General features: G+C 60.0%; 2 protein-coding genes across 3 annotated transcripts; both read left to right on the plus strand.

The window, feature by feature from the left end:
- Nucleotides 1-15: 15 nt before the first annotated feature.
- On the plus strand, nucleotides 16-7014 carry LOC139602223 (small conductance calcium-activated potassium channel protein 1-like). The gene is made up of 6 exons (XM_071451864.1): nucleotides 16-431; nucleotides 2530-2671; nucleotides 3029-3139; nucleotides 3559-3686; nucleotides 4730-4799; nucleotides 5394-7014. Exons 1-6 carry the CDS (start codon nucleotides 19-21, stop codon nucleotides 5721-5723), a joined length of 1194 nt encoding a protein of 397 aa, XP_071307965.1. The 5' UTR covers nucleotides 16-18; the 3' UTR covers nucleotides 5724-7014.
- Nucleotides 7015-8432: 1418 nt separating this feature from the next.
- Nucleotides 8433-17011, plus strand: OCLN (occludin). Of its 2 annotated transcripts, none has more exons than XM_071451763.1 (8): nucleotides 8433-8540; nucleotides 10317-11014; nucleotides 12293-12451; nucleotides 14497-14636; nucleotides 15063-15260; nucleotides 15700-15871; nucleotides 16271-16312; nucleotides 16420-17011. In XM_071451763.1, exons 2-8 carry the CDS (start codon nucleotides 10319-10321, stop codon nucleotides 16519-16521), a joined length of 1509 nt encoding a protein of 502 aa, XP_071307864.1. In that variant the 5' UTR covers nucleotides 8433-8540; nucleotides 10317-10318; the 3' UTR covers nucleotides 16522-17011. The 2 variants fall into 2 exon arrangements, with proteins under 2 accessions (XP_071307864.1, XP_071307865.1); XM_071451764.1 differs by lacking the exon at nucleotides 8433-8540 and adding an exon at nucleotides 8732-9498.
- The last annotated feature ends 189 nt before the right edge of the window (nucleotides 17012-17200 follow it).

Here is a 17200-nt window from a genome sequence, read left to right on the forward strand (position 1 = left end):
AAACCTCCGCAGCTGTTCATGGTGGACAACGGCGCCGATGACTGGCGCATCGCCATGACCTCGGAGCGTGTCTTCTTCATTGCGCTGGAGCTGCTGGTGTGCGCCATCCACCCCATCCCTGGGCAGTACCTGTTCACCTGGACGGCCCGGCTGGCCTTCACCTACGCGGCCTCGGTGGCCCACGCCGACGTGGACATCATCCTGTCCATCCCCATGTTCCTGCGGCTCTACCTGATCGGCCGCGTGATGCTGCTGCACAGCAAGCTCTTCACCGATGCCTCGTCACGCAGCATCGGCGCCCTCAACAAGATCAACTTCAACACGCGCTTTGTCATGAAGACCCTCATGACCATCTGCCCTGGGACGGTGCTGCTGGTCTTCAGCATCTCCTCCTGGATCATCGCTGCCTGGACTGTGCGCGTCTGTGAGAGGTGAGGGGCTGGGGAGGCAGGGGAAGGTTGGGGTTTGAGGGCTCTTGTTTTGGGCTTATCATGGGATTTTCATGGGGTTTTTGTGGGTGGAGGGAAAGTTCGGGGTTTAGGGGTTCCATTTTGGGGTTTTCGTGGGTGAAGGTAAAGGCTGTAGCTTAGGGGTTCCCATTTTGGAGTTTTTGAGTGTGGAGTTAAAGGTCGGGGTTTGGGGGTTCCAGTTTTGGAGTTTTTGTGGGGTTTTCATGGGGTTTTCATGGGTGGAGGCAAAGGTTGGGGTTTAGGGGTTCTATTTTGGGGTTTTCATGGGTGGAGGCAAAGGCCATCTTTTAGGGGTTCCATTTTGGGATTTTCACGGGATTCTAAGTGAGGGGGTTTCGGTGGGAGGGGCTGGGGGTGCAGCTGAGGAGGTATCGGGGAGTTTGAGTGGTGGGGAGACCCCCATGGTCAAGATGTTCGGGGTTTGTCAGGTGGAGTTGTCCCCAGGCTCCTCCGTGTCACCCTGGGCTGGGGCCTGCTGAGGCTGGGGGTGACAGAGAGGGAACCAAGAGCTGGGGGGTGGCGAGGGGATGAAAACTGGGGGTCCCTCAGGGGGAACCAAAGGTTTGGGGTCTCACAGAGGGGTATGAAGGTTGAGGGTCCTGCAGAGGGGTGCAAAGAGCTGGAGCTGCCAAGGGGACCAAAGATTTGGAGTCCTTGCAGAGGGGACCAAAGATTTGGGGTCCCACAGAGGGGTCCGAGATTATGACATTGCCACCGAGGGGACCCTCCAGGACTTGCCCTCAGGACGCTCCTCAGCTGCTCCCCGCGGGGTGTCCGGGATGTCCCCGCAGGGTGCCGGGATGTCCCCCGCGGGGTGCCAGGAATGTCCCCGCGGGGTTCCCGGGATGTCCCCGCCGTGATCCTCGCCCCTGCTGGTTTCAAGCCCCCCCCAGCCCCCCGGGGTCACGCATTAACCGCTGTTGTTTTCCCTCCCTGCCCGCCTCTGCTGCTTGCAGGGACAAACTGTGAGTGACCGCGGGGGACTGTCCCGAGTGACCGCAGGGGACCGTCCCCTGCCCCAGGCTTCTGCTCCCCGAATCCCCAGAATTTAGGATTGGCTGCGGCCGGGGGCGGGAGGGGGGGCGCGGGGAAAGGGGGGCCTGGAGCCCTTTTCGTCTTGGAACCTCAGCAGCTGCTTCCTGTCCCTTCCCCGTTATCCCCTGCCTTGGGGACCTCCGTGGTGGCTGTGGGGGGACTTTCAGAGAGACCCCACAAGGAGCTGGGAGGTCTCCAAAGGGTTTTTTTTTTTCTCCTGGGATCTGTCTTTTGTCCCTTCACCTTTCCCCTCCTGGCCCCGCACGTTTTGGGTTCCTTGGTGGGGAATCCCGGGTGTTCCTTGGGAATGCGGGTCCCGGGAATTGTCCACCGTGCTGTCACTTCCGCCCTCACCCTGGGCTGTGCCTGCCAAGTCCCTGCCGGGTGAGGTTCCAAGCCCAGACCGGGTTGGGAAGCAGCAATCCTAAATTCCTGATGCTTGAGACCCCACAGCCCCGCCCCGGCTTGTTCCTCTGTCCCTTTTCCCTTTTCTGACCCCATTTTCCCTTTTCCCATCCCATTGCCCTTTTCCCACCCCATTTCCCCTTTCCCCAGTCCCATTTCCCCTTTCCCCATCCCATTTCCCCCTTTCCCAATCCCATTTTCCCCGTTTCCCGCCCCATTTCCCCGCATGTCCCTGTCCCCCTGCCCGGCTTGACCGCTGCTCCGTGTCCCCCAGCCAGGCTTGTCCCCACCCTTGGGGACAGGGGGGTGGTGGCACCATGGCGTTTGTGACATCGGAATCTCACAGTGTCCCCCGTTCTCCCCCCCGGTATCACCCGCGGTGGCCTTTGGGGGTGAACGGTGACATCGGCATCCCGCGTTTTTGGGGACAGTGGTGCCACCTCTGTGCTGTCCCCTCATTGTCCCAGGGGGACACAGCCTGGCCATGGGACATCCCCATGGTGTCCCCAATTCCATCTTGGGGACAACGCCTCAAATCCACTGCAATGGGCCCAAAATGGGGAGAGGAATTCAGTTATGCTGGTGACAGCAGTGACAGCGGTGCCACCGCCCTGTGCAGGTACCACGACAAGCAGGAGGTGACCAGCAACTTCCTGGGGGCCATGTGGCTGATCTCCATCACCTTCCTGTCCATCGGCTACGGGGACATGGTGCCACACACCTACTGCGGCAAGGGCGTGTGCCTGCTCACCGGCATCATGGTGAGCGTGGGGACAGCCAGGGGACACAGCTGGGGACAGGCTGGGGACAACGAGAGGAGACAGGCAGGGACATGGCAGGGTACACCAAGAGGGGACACTGCATGGGGACATACCAGGGGACGCCAAGAGGGGACATGGAAGAGTACACCAAGAGGTGACACCATGAGGGGACACCGCCTTGGGGACACCGCGAGGAGATTTTCCACTTGGGAAAAGAGATTATTTTTAACTCCAGATTGAGAAGCAAACTGGAATTTCCGCTTCCTGCCATGGTTTTTTTTTTAATTTTTAAACCCAAATTAATGCAAAAATGCAAACAAGGGGGGGGAGACAATGCTGTCCTCAATGTTCCCACAGGGCGCCGGCTGCACTGCGCTGGTGGTGGCCGTGGTGGCCCGGAAGCTGGAGCTGACCAAAGCCGAGAAACATGTCCACAACTTCATGATGGACACGCAGCTCACCAAGCGGGTGAGAGTGCCTGGCTTGGCCCAAAAAATGGGGAAATCCCAGTAAAAATGGGAAAAAATGTTAAAACTGGGGAAAACTCCATTAAAATGGGGAAAATCCCATTAAAAATGGAAAAAATCCGGTTAAAATTGGGGGAAATCCCATTAAAACTCATTAAAATGGAAAAATTCCCATTAAAACCCATTAAAATGGGAAAAATCCCCTTAAGACTGGGAAAAACCCATTAAAACCTGGAAATACCACATTAAACTGAGAAAAAAAATTCCATTAAATTCATGAAAATCTCAATTAAAATTGCAAAAAAAACCAATTAAAAGTGGGAAAAAACCCAAAAATAGTGTGGAGGGAAATGGGAAAAAATGGAAAAAAGCCAATTCTGAAGTCCCTTCATGGGTGACTGGTGGGATTTGGGGTCGCAGGTGAAGAACGCCGCTGCCAACGTGCTCAGGGAAACGTGGCTCATCTACAAGCACACCAAGCTGGTGAAGAAGATCGACCACGCCAAAGTTCGGACCCACCAGCGTAAGTTCCTTCAAGCCATCCATCAGTAAGTGCCACCGCTTTTCCTGCTTCCTTGTCACCCCCTCTGGCCGCGGCCCTGTCTCCAAAGGGGGTGTGTCCCCTCTGGGTGGGTGACAGATGGTCAGCATTGGGGTGGCCTGGGTTTGTCACCCTAGCGGGTGTCTCTGCTGGGTTTGTCACCTGGTTTTGGTCTCTGTCCTGTCCTTGTCCCCTGCCTTTGTCCCCATCTCCTGGCCTTGACCTCTGCCCCATTCCTTGGCCCCATTCCTCGTCCCCTGTCCCCCATTCCCAATGTCCCCCTCCCCTGGCCTTGTCCTCTATCCTGTTCTTGTCCCCTATCCTGTTCTTGTCCCCATTCTTGTCTCCTGTCCTTGTCCTCATTCCTTGTCCTCTGTCCTCTCTCTCTTTGTCCCGTGTCCTTGTCCTCCATCCGCTGTCCCCATCCCCTGTTCCATCCCTTTCCCCTTGTGCCATTCTGTGTCCCCCACCTCTGCTGTCCCCTGTCCCTGTCCCCGTCCCTGTCCCCCTCCTGTCCCTGTCCCTCACCCCCCACCGGTCACCTTTGGGGTGACCCCCAGACACCTCCATCTTCCGGGTGGGGTCTGCGGGTGGCCTGGCTGGGACAGGGGGGTCCCTTTGGGTCCCTTTTTGGGGTCCCTTCGGGGTGGTGGCGGTGTCGCTGCCGTGCTGTCCCCTCGCCTTTAACCCTTTGTTTTCCCTCTGCTGCGCTGCCCCCGCAGAGCTCAGAAGTAAGTGCCCCCCTTCCCCTGTCCCCCCAGCTTCGCACGGGCTCTGCCGCCACATTTGGGGTGGGGGGGACCCTCCCGGGGGGGGCTGGTTTGGGGGGGAGGGGCTGCGCTTTATGGGAGGGGCTGCACGTCTGGGGGAGGGGCTGCATGGGGGGGGATAGAGATGACAGCACTGCCAGGGGGGTCACAGAGCTCCTGAGGGGGGTGACAACGCTGCTGGGGGTCGGGGGGAGGACACACCACGCTTGCAGGATGACAGAGCTGCCAGGGGGTGAGAGCGCTGCCAGGAGTGTCCCCAAGACTGCCATTGTCCCCTCAGGCTGAGGAGTGTGAAGATGGAGCAACGCAAACTCAACGACCAGGCCAACACCCTGGTGGACCTGGCCAAGGTGAGCTCCTTCCAAAAACCCCATTGTTGTGGGGTCAGAGCAGCTTTGAACCTCCCATTTTTATGGGATCAACCCCTCCCCAAACCCCCCATTTTTATGGGGTCAGACCCAGCTCCTACCACCCCCTGTTTTTATGGGATCAGACCCTCCTCAAACCCCCCATTGCTTTGGGGTCACACCCATCCCTGACCCCGAACCTCCCATTTTTTGCGTGGCACTGATCCCTGCCCCCACACCCCAATGTTTTTGGGGTCTTGCTGACCTGTGCCCCCACACCCCTGTTGTTTTGGGATCCCCCTGACCCCAACCCCCGTTGCAGATACAGTCACTGACCCCTTCCCCCAAAGTCCCCCTATTTTTGGGATGCCCCTGACCATGCCCCATTGCAGACGCAGTCGGTGATGCCTGACTCCAAACCCCCTCTATTTTTGAGGTGCCCCTGACCCCAAACTTCCCCTTATTTTGGGGTCCCCCTGACCATGCCCCATTGCAGACGCAATCAGTGATGCCTGATTCCACACCCCCATGTTTTTGGGGTCTCTCTGCCCCCACACCCCCTATTTTTGGGGTGCCCCTGACCGTGCCCCATTGCAGACTCAGTCGGTGATGCTGGAGCTGCTCTCGGAGCTGCAGGAGCGCCATGAGGAGCTGGGCCGGCGCCTGGGGGCTCTGGAGGCGCAGCTGGAGGCCCTGGGGGGGCTCCTGCAGGCGCTGCCCGCGCTGCTCGGCCGCGCCCTGCGCCAGCCGCCGGCCCGGACAGCCCCGGGGACAGCCCTGGGGACAGCGGGGACACCGCGGGACACCACCGCGCCCTGCAGCCCCTGCCACGGCAGCGACAGCAGCGACAGCCCCCGGCACAGCCCCCGGCACAGCCCCCGGGACAGCCCCCGGGACAGCCCCCGGGCCGCCTCGGACAGCGGATGAGGGACAGAGGCAGGACACCTGTGTGTCACCCGTGTCACCTCGGACAGCAGCTGAGGGATGGCAGTGGGACACCTGTGTCACTGTGTGTCACCTCGGGATGATGGGGACAGCACCATGTCACTGTGTGTCACCGTCACCCCGGACAGCGGCTGGAGGATGGCAGCAGGACACCCATGTGTCACCCGTGTCACCGTGTGTCACCCATGTCACCTCGGACAGCGGCTGAGGGACAGCGGCAAGACACCCGTGTTGTGTCACCATGTGTCAGTCACCTCAGGGTGATGGGGACAGCACCATGTCACCGTGTGTCACCACGTGTTGCCGTGTGTTCCCTCGGACAGCAGCTGAGGGGTGCTGGGGACACCCCCCTGTCCCCTTCTGTCACCCTCCCACCCCTTTGGACTGTGGCAGTGGGGTGGGGGGCCATGGTACACCCCCGTGTCACCTCCTGTCACCTGGGACAGTGGGTGATGCCGTCGGGGGAGGGGGTGGGGGGCGTTGGGGACACCCCCAGACCCCTTTGTGTCCCCCCCAGCCCCAGGAGGGCGGTTTTGGGGTGCAGAGGGGGAGGGTCTCAGAACCTTTTGTACCTCCCTGGTTTTGGGGTGCAGGGGGGTCTCCCATCCCCTCACTCCCCCCGCGGTTTGGGGTGCGGGGGGGGTCCCCGTGTTTATCTCTGGCCATCGTGTGGCCGTTCCCGTAGCTTTGTTCTGGAAAGCTCTGTATAAAATCTCCTGCGTTCACTGTGCTGGACCCCCCCAAACCCCCCCGGGACCCCCCCAAAATCCCTCTGGGACCCCCCAAGTGGTGGGAGCCGAGCTGAGCCTTTTTTTTGGGGGGGGGGGGGGTGGGAGAGGGGAGGGGACAAGGGACAGAGGGGACAAACCAGGAGCCATGAGTGGTTTTTGGGGGGAGGCTGAAATTTGGGGACAGGGTGGGGGGTTCGGAGGGGGGGGGAGACCCCCGTGGTGACCCCCAAAATGGGGTCGGGGGAGGGTGGATTTTTTTGGGGGAAGGGTCTCCATTCGTGGCTCTGCCCCCAAAGTGACCTTGGCGATGTCACCGTCACCTCTCCGTGCCTCAGTTTCCCCCAGCTGGAAAATTGCGGGGGGGAGGGGGGGGCACCCCTGGATGCAATACTGACCCTCTGGTGGGGGTCAGGACCCCTCCCCACAGTCCTGGACACCCCTTCGGGTCCGGTTCTGCTCCCTCCGTGCTGTGGGGAGGTCGTGGGTGGGATTTGGGGTTTTTTGGGGGGGCTGAGGCGCAAATTAAAGGAGCCTGAACTGGACATGTCGCTCTCTGCTCGGCCTGGGGGGGTTTGGAGGGATTTTGGGGAGGTTTGGGGGGATGGTTGTGTTTTGGGGGGATTTTTTGGGGTTTTGGGCCGATTTTGGGGGGTTTTTGGGTTTCCCCCTCCCAGGAGTTCCCCTGGCCCTGGGAACTTTGTGGAGGTGACAAAACCCCGCGTGGGTTTTTGGGGCAGATTTTGGGGGACCCCAGACCCTTTTTGGGGCGCCAGGAGGGTGGGGGACACTCCGCGGGTAGGGGAGTGGGGTGGTGGCCCCGTGGTGCCCCCGTGCGACAATCAGGGTGGTGCGGGGCTGTCAATGATTAACGTGCGGTGCCGGGCGGCGGTGGCACTGGTGGCACTGCTGGTGGCACTTCTAGTGGCACTGCTAGTGGCACTGGGGAGCAGCCAGGGGACATCGCGCTGTGCCCGGGGGTCGCGTGTGTCCCCTCCCCATGCGACGGACAGGTAACGGCGGTGGCAGGGGACAGGACACCGGCCATTGTCCCCAAGGGCTGGCACGGGGAGGGGATAGGACGGGGGTCCCTGAGAGTCACCAGCGGGTGTTTCCCGCTCATCCCAGCCCAAAGTGGGGGTATAGGGACACCCCGAAGGACACGGTGGCCTTGCGGTGCCACCAAGGAGGGATGGCCGCACGTGGCCCGTGGGGGAAACTGAGTCACGGTGACACCGCGGCTTATGTGTCCCCTCCAGGGGTGGCCTCGAAGCGCCAGGAGCCCCCCGGGGGTGCCGCGGTCGCCAGGAGCGGTGACATCCCGCGAGGTCCCCGCCGTGTCCCCCCCGCACGGCGACAACACACCTCAGCGCCGCCACCCCTCGTGTGGCGATGTCGCCGCCAGCGCGTGCCAGGCGTGTCACCTTCGAGGACGAGCTGGTGACAGCGCGGGGGACGCTCGGGGCTGCCGGGGAGGCCGGGGGACGGCGCTGGGTCCCCAAAGGGGCCCCCAAAAGTGTCACCGCGACCGAACAATCCATCCCGATCCCGGCGGGATCCATCCCGATCCCGGTGCCACCGGAGCCGCCAAAATCGGGGACAGCCGGGGACACCCCCGGCGCCACCCCGGGGTCCCCTCCCCTCATTTTGAGGTTTTTGGGGAGGCCCCGCCCCCTTTGCGCCCCCCTGGATGTGTCCCTTGCCCCCCCCCCCCCCCGGGAACTGGGATAATTAAACATTAATTAATTCATTAATTACCTTTGGTAATTAACAAAAAAAATCTCCAAGTTTTTTTTCGGGAGAGACGGGATGATCTAAGCCGCCCCCACTTTGAGGACCCTCCTGTCCCAAATTTCTCCTTTTGTCCCCCCAAAATTTCCCCCAGACCAACCCCGGGGGCTCCTCCCGGTTGGGCCCCGCCCCCTTTTAACCCCTCCGTGCCCGGTGCTGCCCCCCGCCCTCCCCGGGGGCGGGACCCGGGGCTGGTCCCGCAGCGCCGCCGCCGCCGCCGCCGCCTCCGCCGCTCCCGGCTGCCATTTTAAGGTGAACAAAGCGGCGGAGGAGGTGGCAGGTGAGCGGCTCCGCGGCACCGGGAACCCCCGGTACCGGCACCGGTACCGGCAGCGCGGGAGGAGGGCGGTACCGGAACGGGAGGGAGCAACGGGGGTCTCCGCTCCCCGCTGCGCACGGGGGGGGGGGGGTTCGTCCTTCCCCGAGGCACCGGGGGCCTCGCCGGGCTTCTCTCCGGTACCGCGGGCCGGACCGGGAGCGGCCACGGGATTCCAGAGCGGTACCGGGGTCCCCACCGGCACCAGGGTCCCCCTCGGTACCGGATCCTAAAGCGGTACCGGCGTCCCCACCGGGTCCACACCGGTACCGGGGCCCCAACAGGTTCACACCGGTAGCGGCCACGGGATTCCACAGCGGTACTGGGGTCCCCACGGGCACCCGGGTCCCCGTCGGTTCCGGATTCCAGAGCGGTAGCGGGGTCCCCAGCGGCTCCGCACCGGTACCGGGCTCCCCGACACCACTGAAATCCCCTCCGTGCTGCCCCCGGTAGTGCTCCCGGTACCGGAGCCGTCCCCAGCCCGGCCGCCACCGGCGACATCGCGCTCCGGTCCCTGCTGCGGGTCCCGGTGGCCTCCCAGGGGTCCCCAGTGGAGTCAAACGGGGGGATCCGCCCGGGACCGGGGCATTTGGAATCGGTGGGACCGGGAGATTTGGGATCGGTGGGACCGGGGCATTTGGGATCGGTGGGATTGGGAACCGGGACCTTTGGGCACCCCCAAAACTCCTCCCCGCCCGTCCCGGGGGTCCCGTCGAGCCCCGGTACCGCCGGAACGGGCGCCCGCTTTGGGTTTCCCACAGGAATTCGCGTTTCCCGCAGCGATCTGGGGGGTTTTTTTGGCTTTTTTTTGGGTCTCTGCATGGCACGGGGAGGTCCCCACATTAATTTTGCTGATTTTAAGCCCGCCCCCCTCCCAAATTTTCCAGCCGCTCTCCTCGTGGTTCTGCCTCACGTGGACTCGGTAATTATAATTATTTTTAATTATTTTGATTTTGATTGCGATTATTTTGATTTTTAATCCGGCCGGATCAGCTTAGGCCCCCCGCTTCCCATGGGGGAATTTCAACAATCCCAATTAATTCCCTGCCGGCTCCGGGCTGTTGGGGACAGGGAGGTGACACCGAGAGCCCAGCGTGCCTGGGGTGGCACCGGCCGGTGACTCACCATGCCTCAGTTTCTCCACGTCAACCCGTGGCGATGCCGTGCCTCAGTTTCCCCACGAAACTTTTGTGGCGTCTTTTTTATGGAGTCTCCAAGGTTCTTGTGAGGTCTCCAAGGTTTTTTTGGTGGGGTCTCCAAGGTTTTTTGAGGGAGTCTCCAGGTACTTTTTGGGGGAGTCTCTGAATTTGTTTGTGGGATTTCCAAGGTTTTTATGGGGGTCTCCAAGGTTTTTTTGGAGGAGTCTCCAAGGTTTTTTTTGGAGGGGTCTTTCCAGGTTCTTTTGGAGAAGATTTCCCAGCCTTTTTTGGTGGGATCTCCAAGGTTTTTTTGGTGGGGCTCCAAGGTTTTTTGTGGGGGTCTCTCCAGGTTCTTTTTGAGGAGGTTTCCCAGGTTTTTTTGTGGGGTCTCCAAGGCTTCTTTGGTGGGATCTCCAAAGTTTTTTGGACACCCCAACTCCGTGCGACAACCCTGTGCCTCAGGTTCCCCACACAAACCGCCGTGCCTCCCACTCCCTCTCCAGCTGGGTGGCGACAATGACAAAGGGACCAAAGTCCTTCCTCCACCACCTCCTCCGGTGACAGAACCTCTCTCGAGCTTTCTGTCCCCTGTCCCCTGCAGGGATGTTCACCAAGAAACACTACGACAGCGCCTACGGGCCACCCCCTGCCTCCTATGGGCCACCCACGGGTGACTACGGCTACAATTTCGGCACCCGCTCGCCGCCACCGGGCTCCTACTACATCGAGGACGTCCCTCAGCATTTCTACAAGTGGTCGTCACCGCCGGGGCTGGTGCGGCTGCTGGAGGGCGTGGTGATGCTGCTGTGCATCGCCGTGTTCGCCTGCGTGGCCTCCACACTGGCCTGGGACTATGGCTACGGCTACGGCGGCGTGCTGGGCACCGGCCTGGGCGGCTTCTACGGCTCCGGTTACTACGGCAGCGGGGTGAACTACGGCTACGGCTACGGGGGATACTACGGAGGCGTCACCAACCCGCGGGCGGCCAACGGCTTCATGATCGCCATGGCCGTGCTCTGCTTCCTGGCCCAGCTGGGGCTGTTGGTGGCCAGCTTGAGCAAGTCCAGCAGCTCGCGGTCGCGCCGTTTCTACCTGGTGGTCATTGTGGTGTGCGCCGTGCTGGCCTTGGTGATGCTGGTGGCCAGCATCGTCTATGTGGTGGGGGTGAACCCGCAGGCACAGATGAGCGGCGGGGGGTACTACTACAGCCCGCTGCTGGCCATGTGCAGCCAGGTGTACGCCGGGGGCACCGTGCTCAACCAGTACCTGTACCACTACTGCACCGTGGACCCGCAGGAGGTCAGCGGGGACACCGGGGAGGATGGGGGCTACTGGGAGGGAATGGGGACCACCAGGGGGTGAGGACCACCAGGAGGGGCAGGGACTACCATGAGGGGATGGGGACCATCGGGAGGGGACAGGGACTACTGGGAGGGGAGGAAGGGCCACCAGGGGATGGGGATCACCAGGAGGGGACAGGGACTACCAGGAGGGGACAGGGACCACCGGGAAGATGGGGACCACCGGGAGGGGAAGGAAGGACCCCCAAAAGATGAGGGAAGGACCACCAGGAAATGAGAGATGGACCGAGGAAGGGGCCGAGGAGGACCCCCCTCCAGGAGGGAAGGGAGGGAGGGAGACACCCCCAAAAAATGAGGGAGGAACCACCCGGGGGTGAGGGAAGGATCCCCACGGAAATGTTTGGGATTCGGGAAGGGCAGAGAAAAATTTGGGACTCAGGAATCAGCCCCGCCCCCTCGCTCACCTCCCCCCTTGCTCTTCCCCGAGCCAGCCTCAAATAGCAGGGATCCCAAAGCATTCCCGGATCCCGGTCCCGGTCCCAAATAATTCCCAGATCCCAATCCTGGTCCCGATCCCGATCCCAATCCTGGTCCAGGTCCCGGTCCCGGTCCCGTGCCTCACCAGGCAGGGGCCGCTCCCCCCGCCGGGGCTGGAATTGGAATGCGGCGCTTCCAGCCCGGCCGGTGGGACCGGGAGCACCCGGGGCCGCCCGGGACTGGCACGGGATGGGGGCCCGGTAGTGCCCGGCTGGCACCGGGAGCCCCCAGATCCTGCCCATCCTTCCCAAACCCCGAACCTTCTCAAACCCCAAACCTTTTCTGTCCTTTTAGAATCCCAAAACTTCCCAAATCCCGAAGTTGAGGTTTGGGAAGGAGAGGAAAGGTTTGGGGTTTGGGAAGATTTGGGAAGGACAGAAAAGCTTTGGGATTTGGAAAGGTTTGGGATTTGGGAAGGACAGGGAAAGGTTTGGGATCTAGGAAGGTTTAGAGTTTGGGATTTGGAAAAGTTTGGGGTTTGGGAAGGTTTGGGGTTTGGGAAGCACACAGAGAATTTTTGGGATTGGGCTCACCCAACACCACGAGGATTTTGGGGATGAGAGTCCTGATGCCAGGAATCCCTAAACCCCAAATTCCCAAACCCCCGAATCCCCAAATTCCCAAATCCTGAATCCCCAAATCCCTGAACCCCGAATTCCCAAACCCGGAATCCCCGAATTTGCAAATAATTCCCAAATAATTCCTGAATAATTCCCGAATAACCCCTGCACTCCCTCAGGCCGTGGCCATTGCCTGCGGGTTCCTGACTGTGCTCCTGCTGTGCCTCATCTGCGTTCTGGCGCACAAAACACGCAGCAAGATCTGGAAATACGGAAAACACAACATTTACTGGGATAAAATCCCCGCCGAGCCCCAGGGACCTGACGTCGAGGAGTGGGTGAGAGCTGCAAGTTCGGGATTTGGGGTTGTTTGGGGCTTTGGGATTGTTTGGATTGTTGGGTTTTTGGGGTTTTTGGGATTGTTGGGATTGGTGGAAATGTTGGATTTTGAGGTTTTCGGATTGTTGGAAATGTTGGGATTTTGGGGATTGTTGGGAGTTTGGGATTGTTGGGATTTGGGGGAATTTTGGGATTGTTTGGATTGTTGGAAATGTTGGGATTTTGGGGATTGTTGGGATTTGGGGAGTTTGGGCAGGTTGGGATTGTTGGAAGAGTTGGATTTGGGGGATTTAGGGGATTTGGGGACACTGGTAAGGGGTTTGGGGACACCAGGAGGGGACTTCAGGGGAATTTGGGGACTTCAAGGGGGATGTGGGGACACCAGGAGGGGTTTGGGGACTTTGTGTGGTGACTTCAGGAGGGGGTTTAGGGACCCCAAGAGTGCTTGGGGACACTGCCAGGTGACACTGCCAGGTGACACCGGGGCCACGGCGCGGTTTCGGTCTGGCCAATGATTAACCGGGAGGTGGCACCGGGAAAACCCGGAGTGGTGGCACTGGATGGGGACCTTGGGGACATCCCAGTGCGGCCAGCATGGCCCGGGATGTGTCACCTGCTGGGGGAGGGGTGGGAATGTCACAGCGTTCTCATGGGAAGGGTTGGGACAGTGGCTTTGGGGACAGTTCTGTCCCTGTGCCCTGTCTCTATCTCTGTCCCCTGTCCCTAACCCCTTCCTTGTCCCCGTCCCTCTCCCCATCCCTGTCCTCTGTCCCCTGTGTCCCCGTCTCTGTCCCTGTCTCCTGTCCCTGTCCCCATCTGTGTCCCCTGTCCCCATCTCCTGGCCCCTGTGTCCCCATCCCTGTCCCCATCCCTCTCCCCTGTCCCCATCCCTGTCCCCACACCACCACTCCCAGTCCCGTATCCCTGGGGCCATGCTCTCTGTGTCGATTTTTATTTATGTTCGTTTTATTTAATTTTATTTATTTTCATTTCTTTTGATCCTGCCCGCCTTTATATGCCCAAAGCCCCTCCCTGGCCGAGCATTTCCTGTCCCTCTGAGGATATGGTGCCACCCCAGCTGCCACCCCAGCTGCCACCCCAGCTGCCACCCCCCCCTAGTGCCACCTCCCCGGCTTTGGGGATGTCACCCGCTTTGGGGACATCTCTGTCCCCAGACGCCACCACAGCTTGGGGACGCACCTGGTGGCCCCCGGGAGGGGACAGTGGCGGAAGTGGCGTGTCCGGCCGGATGTCCCCAAGTCCACCAAGGCGGCGGGGACCGGCGTCCGGCACAAACAACCCACAAAGGGCCGGAAGGAAGGGGACAGGGGACAGCCGGATGTCCCTTGTCCCCCTGTGGGGCCACCCCGAACCTTTGGGGGCGTCACCCTGAGGGTGGTGCCAACCCCCAGCTCTGTCCCTTTGTCGCTGTCTCTCCACGAGCATTTGGGGTTTTGGGTTTTTTGGGGTTTTGAGGTTTTTGGGGTTTTGGGGTTTTGGGGGTTTGGGGGTTTTGGTTTTTTGGGGGTTTCTGGGTTTGGGGGTTTTTGGTTTTGAGGTTTTGGGGTTTTGGATTTTTTTGGTTTTGGAGTTTTTGGGTTTTTTGGTTTTGGGGTTTCTGGGTTTTGGGCTTTTTGGGGATGTCCCTGGAGGATTTGGGGACACTCCAGGTGGGACAACAACCCCTGGTTTCCGTGGACTTTCTGCCAGATTTCTCAGGGAATTTTCAGGGATTTCTTGTGGGATTATCAGGGATTTATTGGTGAATTTTCAGGGAATTCTCTGGGGTTTCTTGGTGGATTTTCAGGGAATTTTTAGGGAATTCTTGGTGGATCTTCAAGGAATTTTCTGTGGTTTCTCGGTGAATTTTCAGGGATTTCTCGGACAATTTTCAGGGAATTTTTGAGTGCTTCTCGGTGAATTTTCAGAGATTTCTCCGGGAATTTCGGGCCAATTCCCTCGCAAATTTCTCGGGACGTTTCTCGCCGGCTTCTCCTTTATCCCAGCTGAGTTCTCCCCCAAAATCCCAAATCCCTTTTTCCAGGTGAAAAACGTGTCGGGCGGGACGAGCGTTCCTGACGAGGCCGCCACCGTCGCGTACTCGGAGAAGGGCGGGACCCCCGGGCCGGCCCCGCCCTACAGCCCCCCCTTGTACAGCGACACCCCCCAGAAGGGCTGGAAAAGGTGGGGAGGGGGCGGCAGCGCCAGGGGAAGGGATGAGGAATGTGGAGAATATGGGGAGGGGGCGGGAAAAGATTGGAGAGGTCAGGGAATTTGGGGAGGGGTCAGAAAAGGGGTGGGAAAAATGGGGAAGGGGCAGAAGAGGGAGGAAAAGGTGAGGAGGGGTGGGGAAATATGGGGAAGGGTCGGGAGAGGGGTGGAAAAAGTGGGAAGGGGAGAGAAAGAGGTGGGTAATATGGGGAGGGGTCTGGAAAGGGGCGGGAAAGTTTGGGAGATGTGGGAGGGGTCGGGAAAGGGTGGAGAGGTTGGGAAATCAGGGGAGGGGTCTGGAAAGGGGTGGGGAAGGATTTGAGGGGTCGGGAAAGGGGGAATCTCCCTGTGCACCCCCAGGGCCGTGTCCCCGTGTCCGATGTCCCCGTGTCCCACCAGTGACCCCCCCTCGGACCCCCCCTCGCCCTCGGAGGAGCCGGACGCCGCCCATGCCCCCCACAAGCCCCCCGCCCGCCGCGGCCGCCGGGGCCGGCGCCAGCCCGAGGGCTCGCAGGGCTCCCAGGGCTCCCAGTACGACACCGACCCCGCCACCGCCCCTGAGTCCAGTGACGAGCGTGACAGCGAGCAGTGGCACAGGTGACACTCAGGGACAGCGCGAGTCACTGGGTCCCTGTGGCCCTGTGTCTGGTGTCTCCGTGTCCCCAGTGTCCCCAGTGCCCCCATGTCCCACACCCAGTGTCCCCATATCCCAATGTCCCCAGTGTCCCCATATCCCAAATCCAATGGCCCAAATATCCCCAATGTCCCCAATGTCCCCATATCCCATATCTAATGTCCCAATGTCCCCAATGTCCCAATATCCCATATCCACTGTCCCCAGTGTCCCAATATCCCATATCCACTGTCCCCAATGTCCCCATATCCCAAATCCCAACGTCCCCAATGTCTCCAATGTCCCCATATCCCAAATCCAATGTCCCCAATGTCCCCATATCCAATATCCCAAATACCCCCGATGTCCCCAATGTCCCCAATACCCCCATGTCCCCAGTGATGTCCCCATGTCCTCCTGCAGGCTGTACCCCCCGATCAGCTCCCCAGGCACACGCCAGCGCTACAAGGCGGATTTTGGGCAGGAGCTGCGGCGCTACAAGGAGCTCTGTGCCCACATGGATGGGCTCAACGAGCGCCTGGCACAGCTGGCAGCACAGCTGGACCAGGTGCCCGAGGACAGCGCCCAGTACCAGGTGTGCCCCTGCTTACCCCCAGACCACCCTTGGTGCCCCTTTTCATCCCTTTTTCCTTCTTTTTGACCCCTTTTTCACCTCCACTCCCCCCTTATTTCTTCCCCCATTTCCCCACTATTGTCCCCTCTCTGTCCCCCCGTCCCTTCCATGTCCCTGTCCCCTCCCGTTCCTCTGTCCCTTCCTGTCCCCTCTGTCCCTCTGTCTCCTCTGTCCTTGTGTCCCCTGTCCCTGATTCCGCTGTCCTTCTGTCCTCTCCCTCTTCCCTCTGCCCCCTTTGTCCCCCCCATCCCCTGTCCCTGTACCCTGTCCCTCTGTCCCTGTCCCCCCGTTTCTCCCCTGTCCCTGTCCCTGTCCCCTCTGTCCCTGACCCCTCTGTCCCTGACCCTGCTGTCCCTGCAGGCGCTGGCCGAGGAGTACAACCACCTCAAGGACGTGAAGCGGGTGAGTTCTCGGGCCTGACTTTTAGGGTTGCCTCCCTCTTTGGCGACATCCCCCATATCCTCAAAATGTCCCCAGACATCTCCTAAAGTCCCCAAATGCCTTCCCAGAGCCCGGAATACCAGGACAAGAAGCGGGAATCCAAAACCCTCCGGAACAAACTCTTCCACATCAAAAGGATGGTCAGCGACTATGACAAGCTCCGGGGCTGACCCCAAAGCCACCACCCCCAAAAAAAGGGACATTTGTAGGGGGGACACCCCAACCCCCCCCCCCAACCCCCTCCAAAGACTTTTGTGCCTTTTTTTGTCTTAAAATATTCCAAAATTTCTCGTTTTGAGCCCTCCCCAGTGCCAAGGGTGGGGAGGGGGATGATGGCAGCTGTTGGTGTGACCCCCCCCTCCCCCCCCCACCCCAAGATGTCCCCAAATGTCCCCACACCCTTTGGGACTCCCCCCCAGTGCCTTCCCCTGGTTGTAAATAGGGTTTTTTATGGGGTTTGCACTCCCCAGGCTGCCTTAAAGGGGTTTTGGGGGTCCCAAATTGGGGTTTGGGGACCAAAAAAAACCTTTTTGGGGTTTTTTGTTTGGGGGAAGGACGACCCAAATCCCAAAATATTTTGTAGGGAATTGGTGGGATCTGTGGGAATCGTGTAATATTTTAATTGTTTTGTAATAAATTAAGTGTAATTGTTGATTTTCATTTGGGGTCAGGGTGAAATGAGAAGGTTGAAATTCCCCTAAATTTGGGAGGGGACTCCAAAACCCCTCCCAGTTTTGGAGGGGAAATCCCAAATCCCTCCACTTTAGGAAGGAAATCTCAAATATCTCTGTTTAGGAAGAAAAATCCCAAATCTTGAGAAGAGAAACCCAAATCACCCAAATCCCAAAT

The sequence above is a fragment of the Agelaius tricolor genome, unplaced genomic scaffold (genome assembly GCF_023055355.1).
Source record: "Agelaius tricolor isolate 1412-34295 unplaced genomic scaffold, bAgeTri1.0.p SCAF_33, whole genome shotgun sequence".
In the NCBI taxonomy this organism is placed as follows: Eukaryota; Metazoa; Chordata; class Aves; order Passeriformes; family Icteridae; genus Agelaius; species Agelaius tricolor.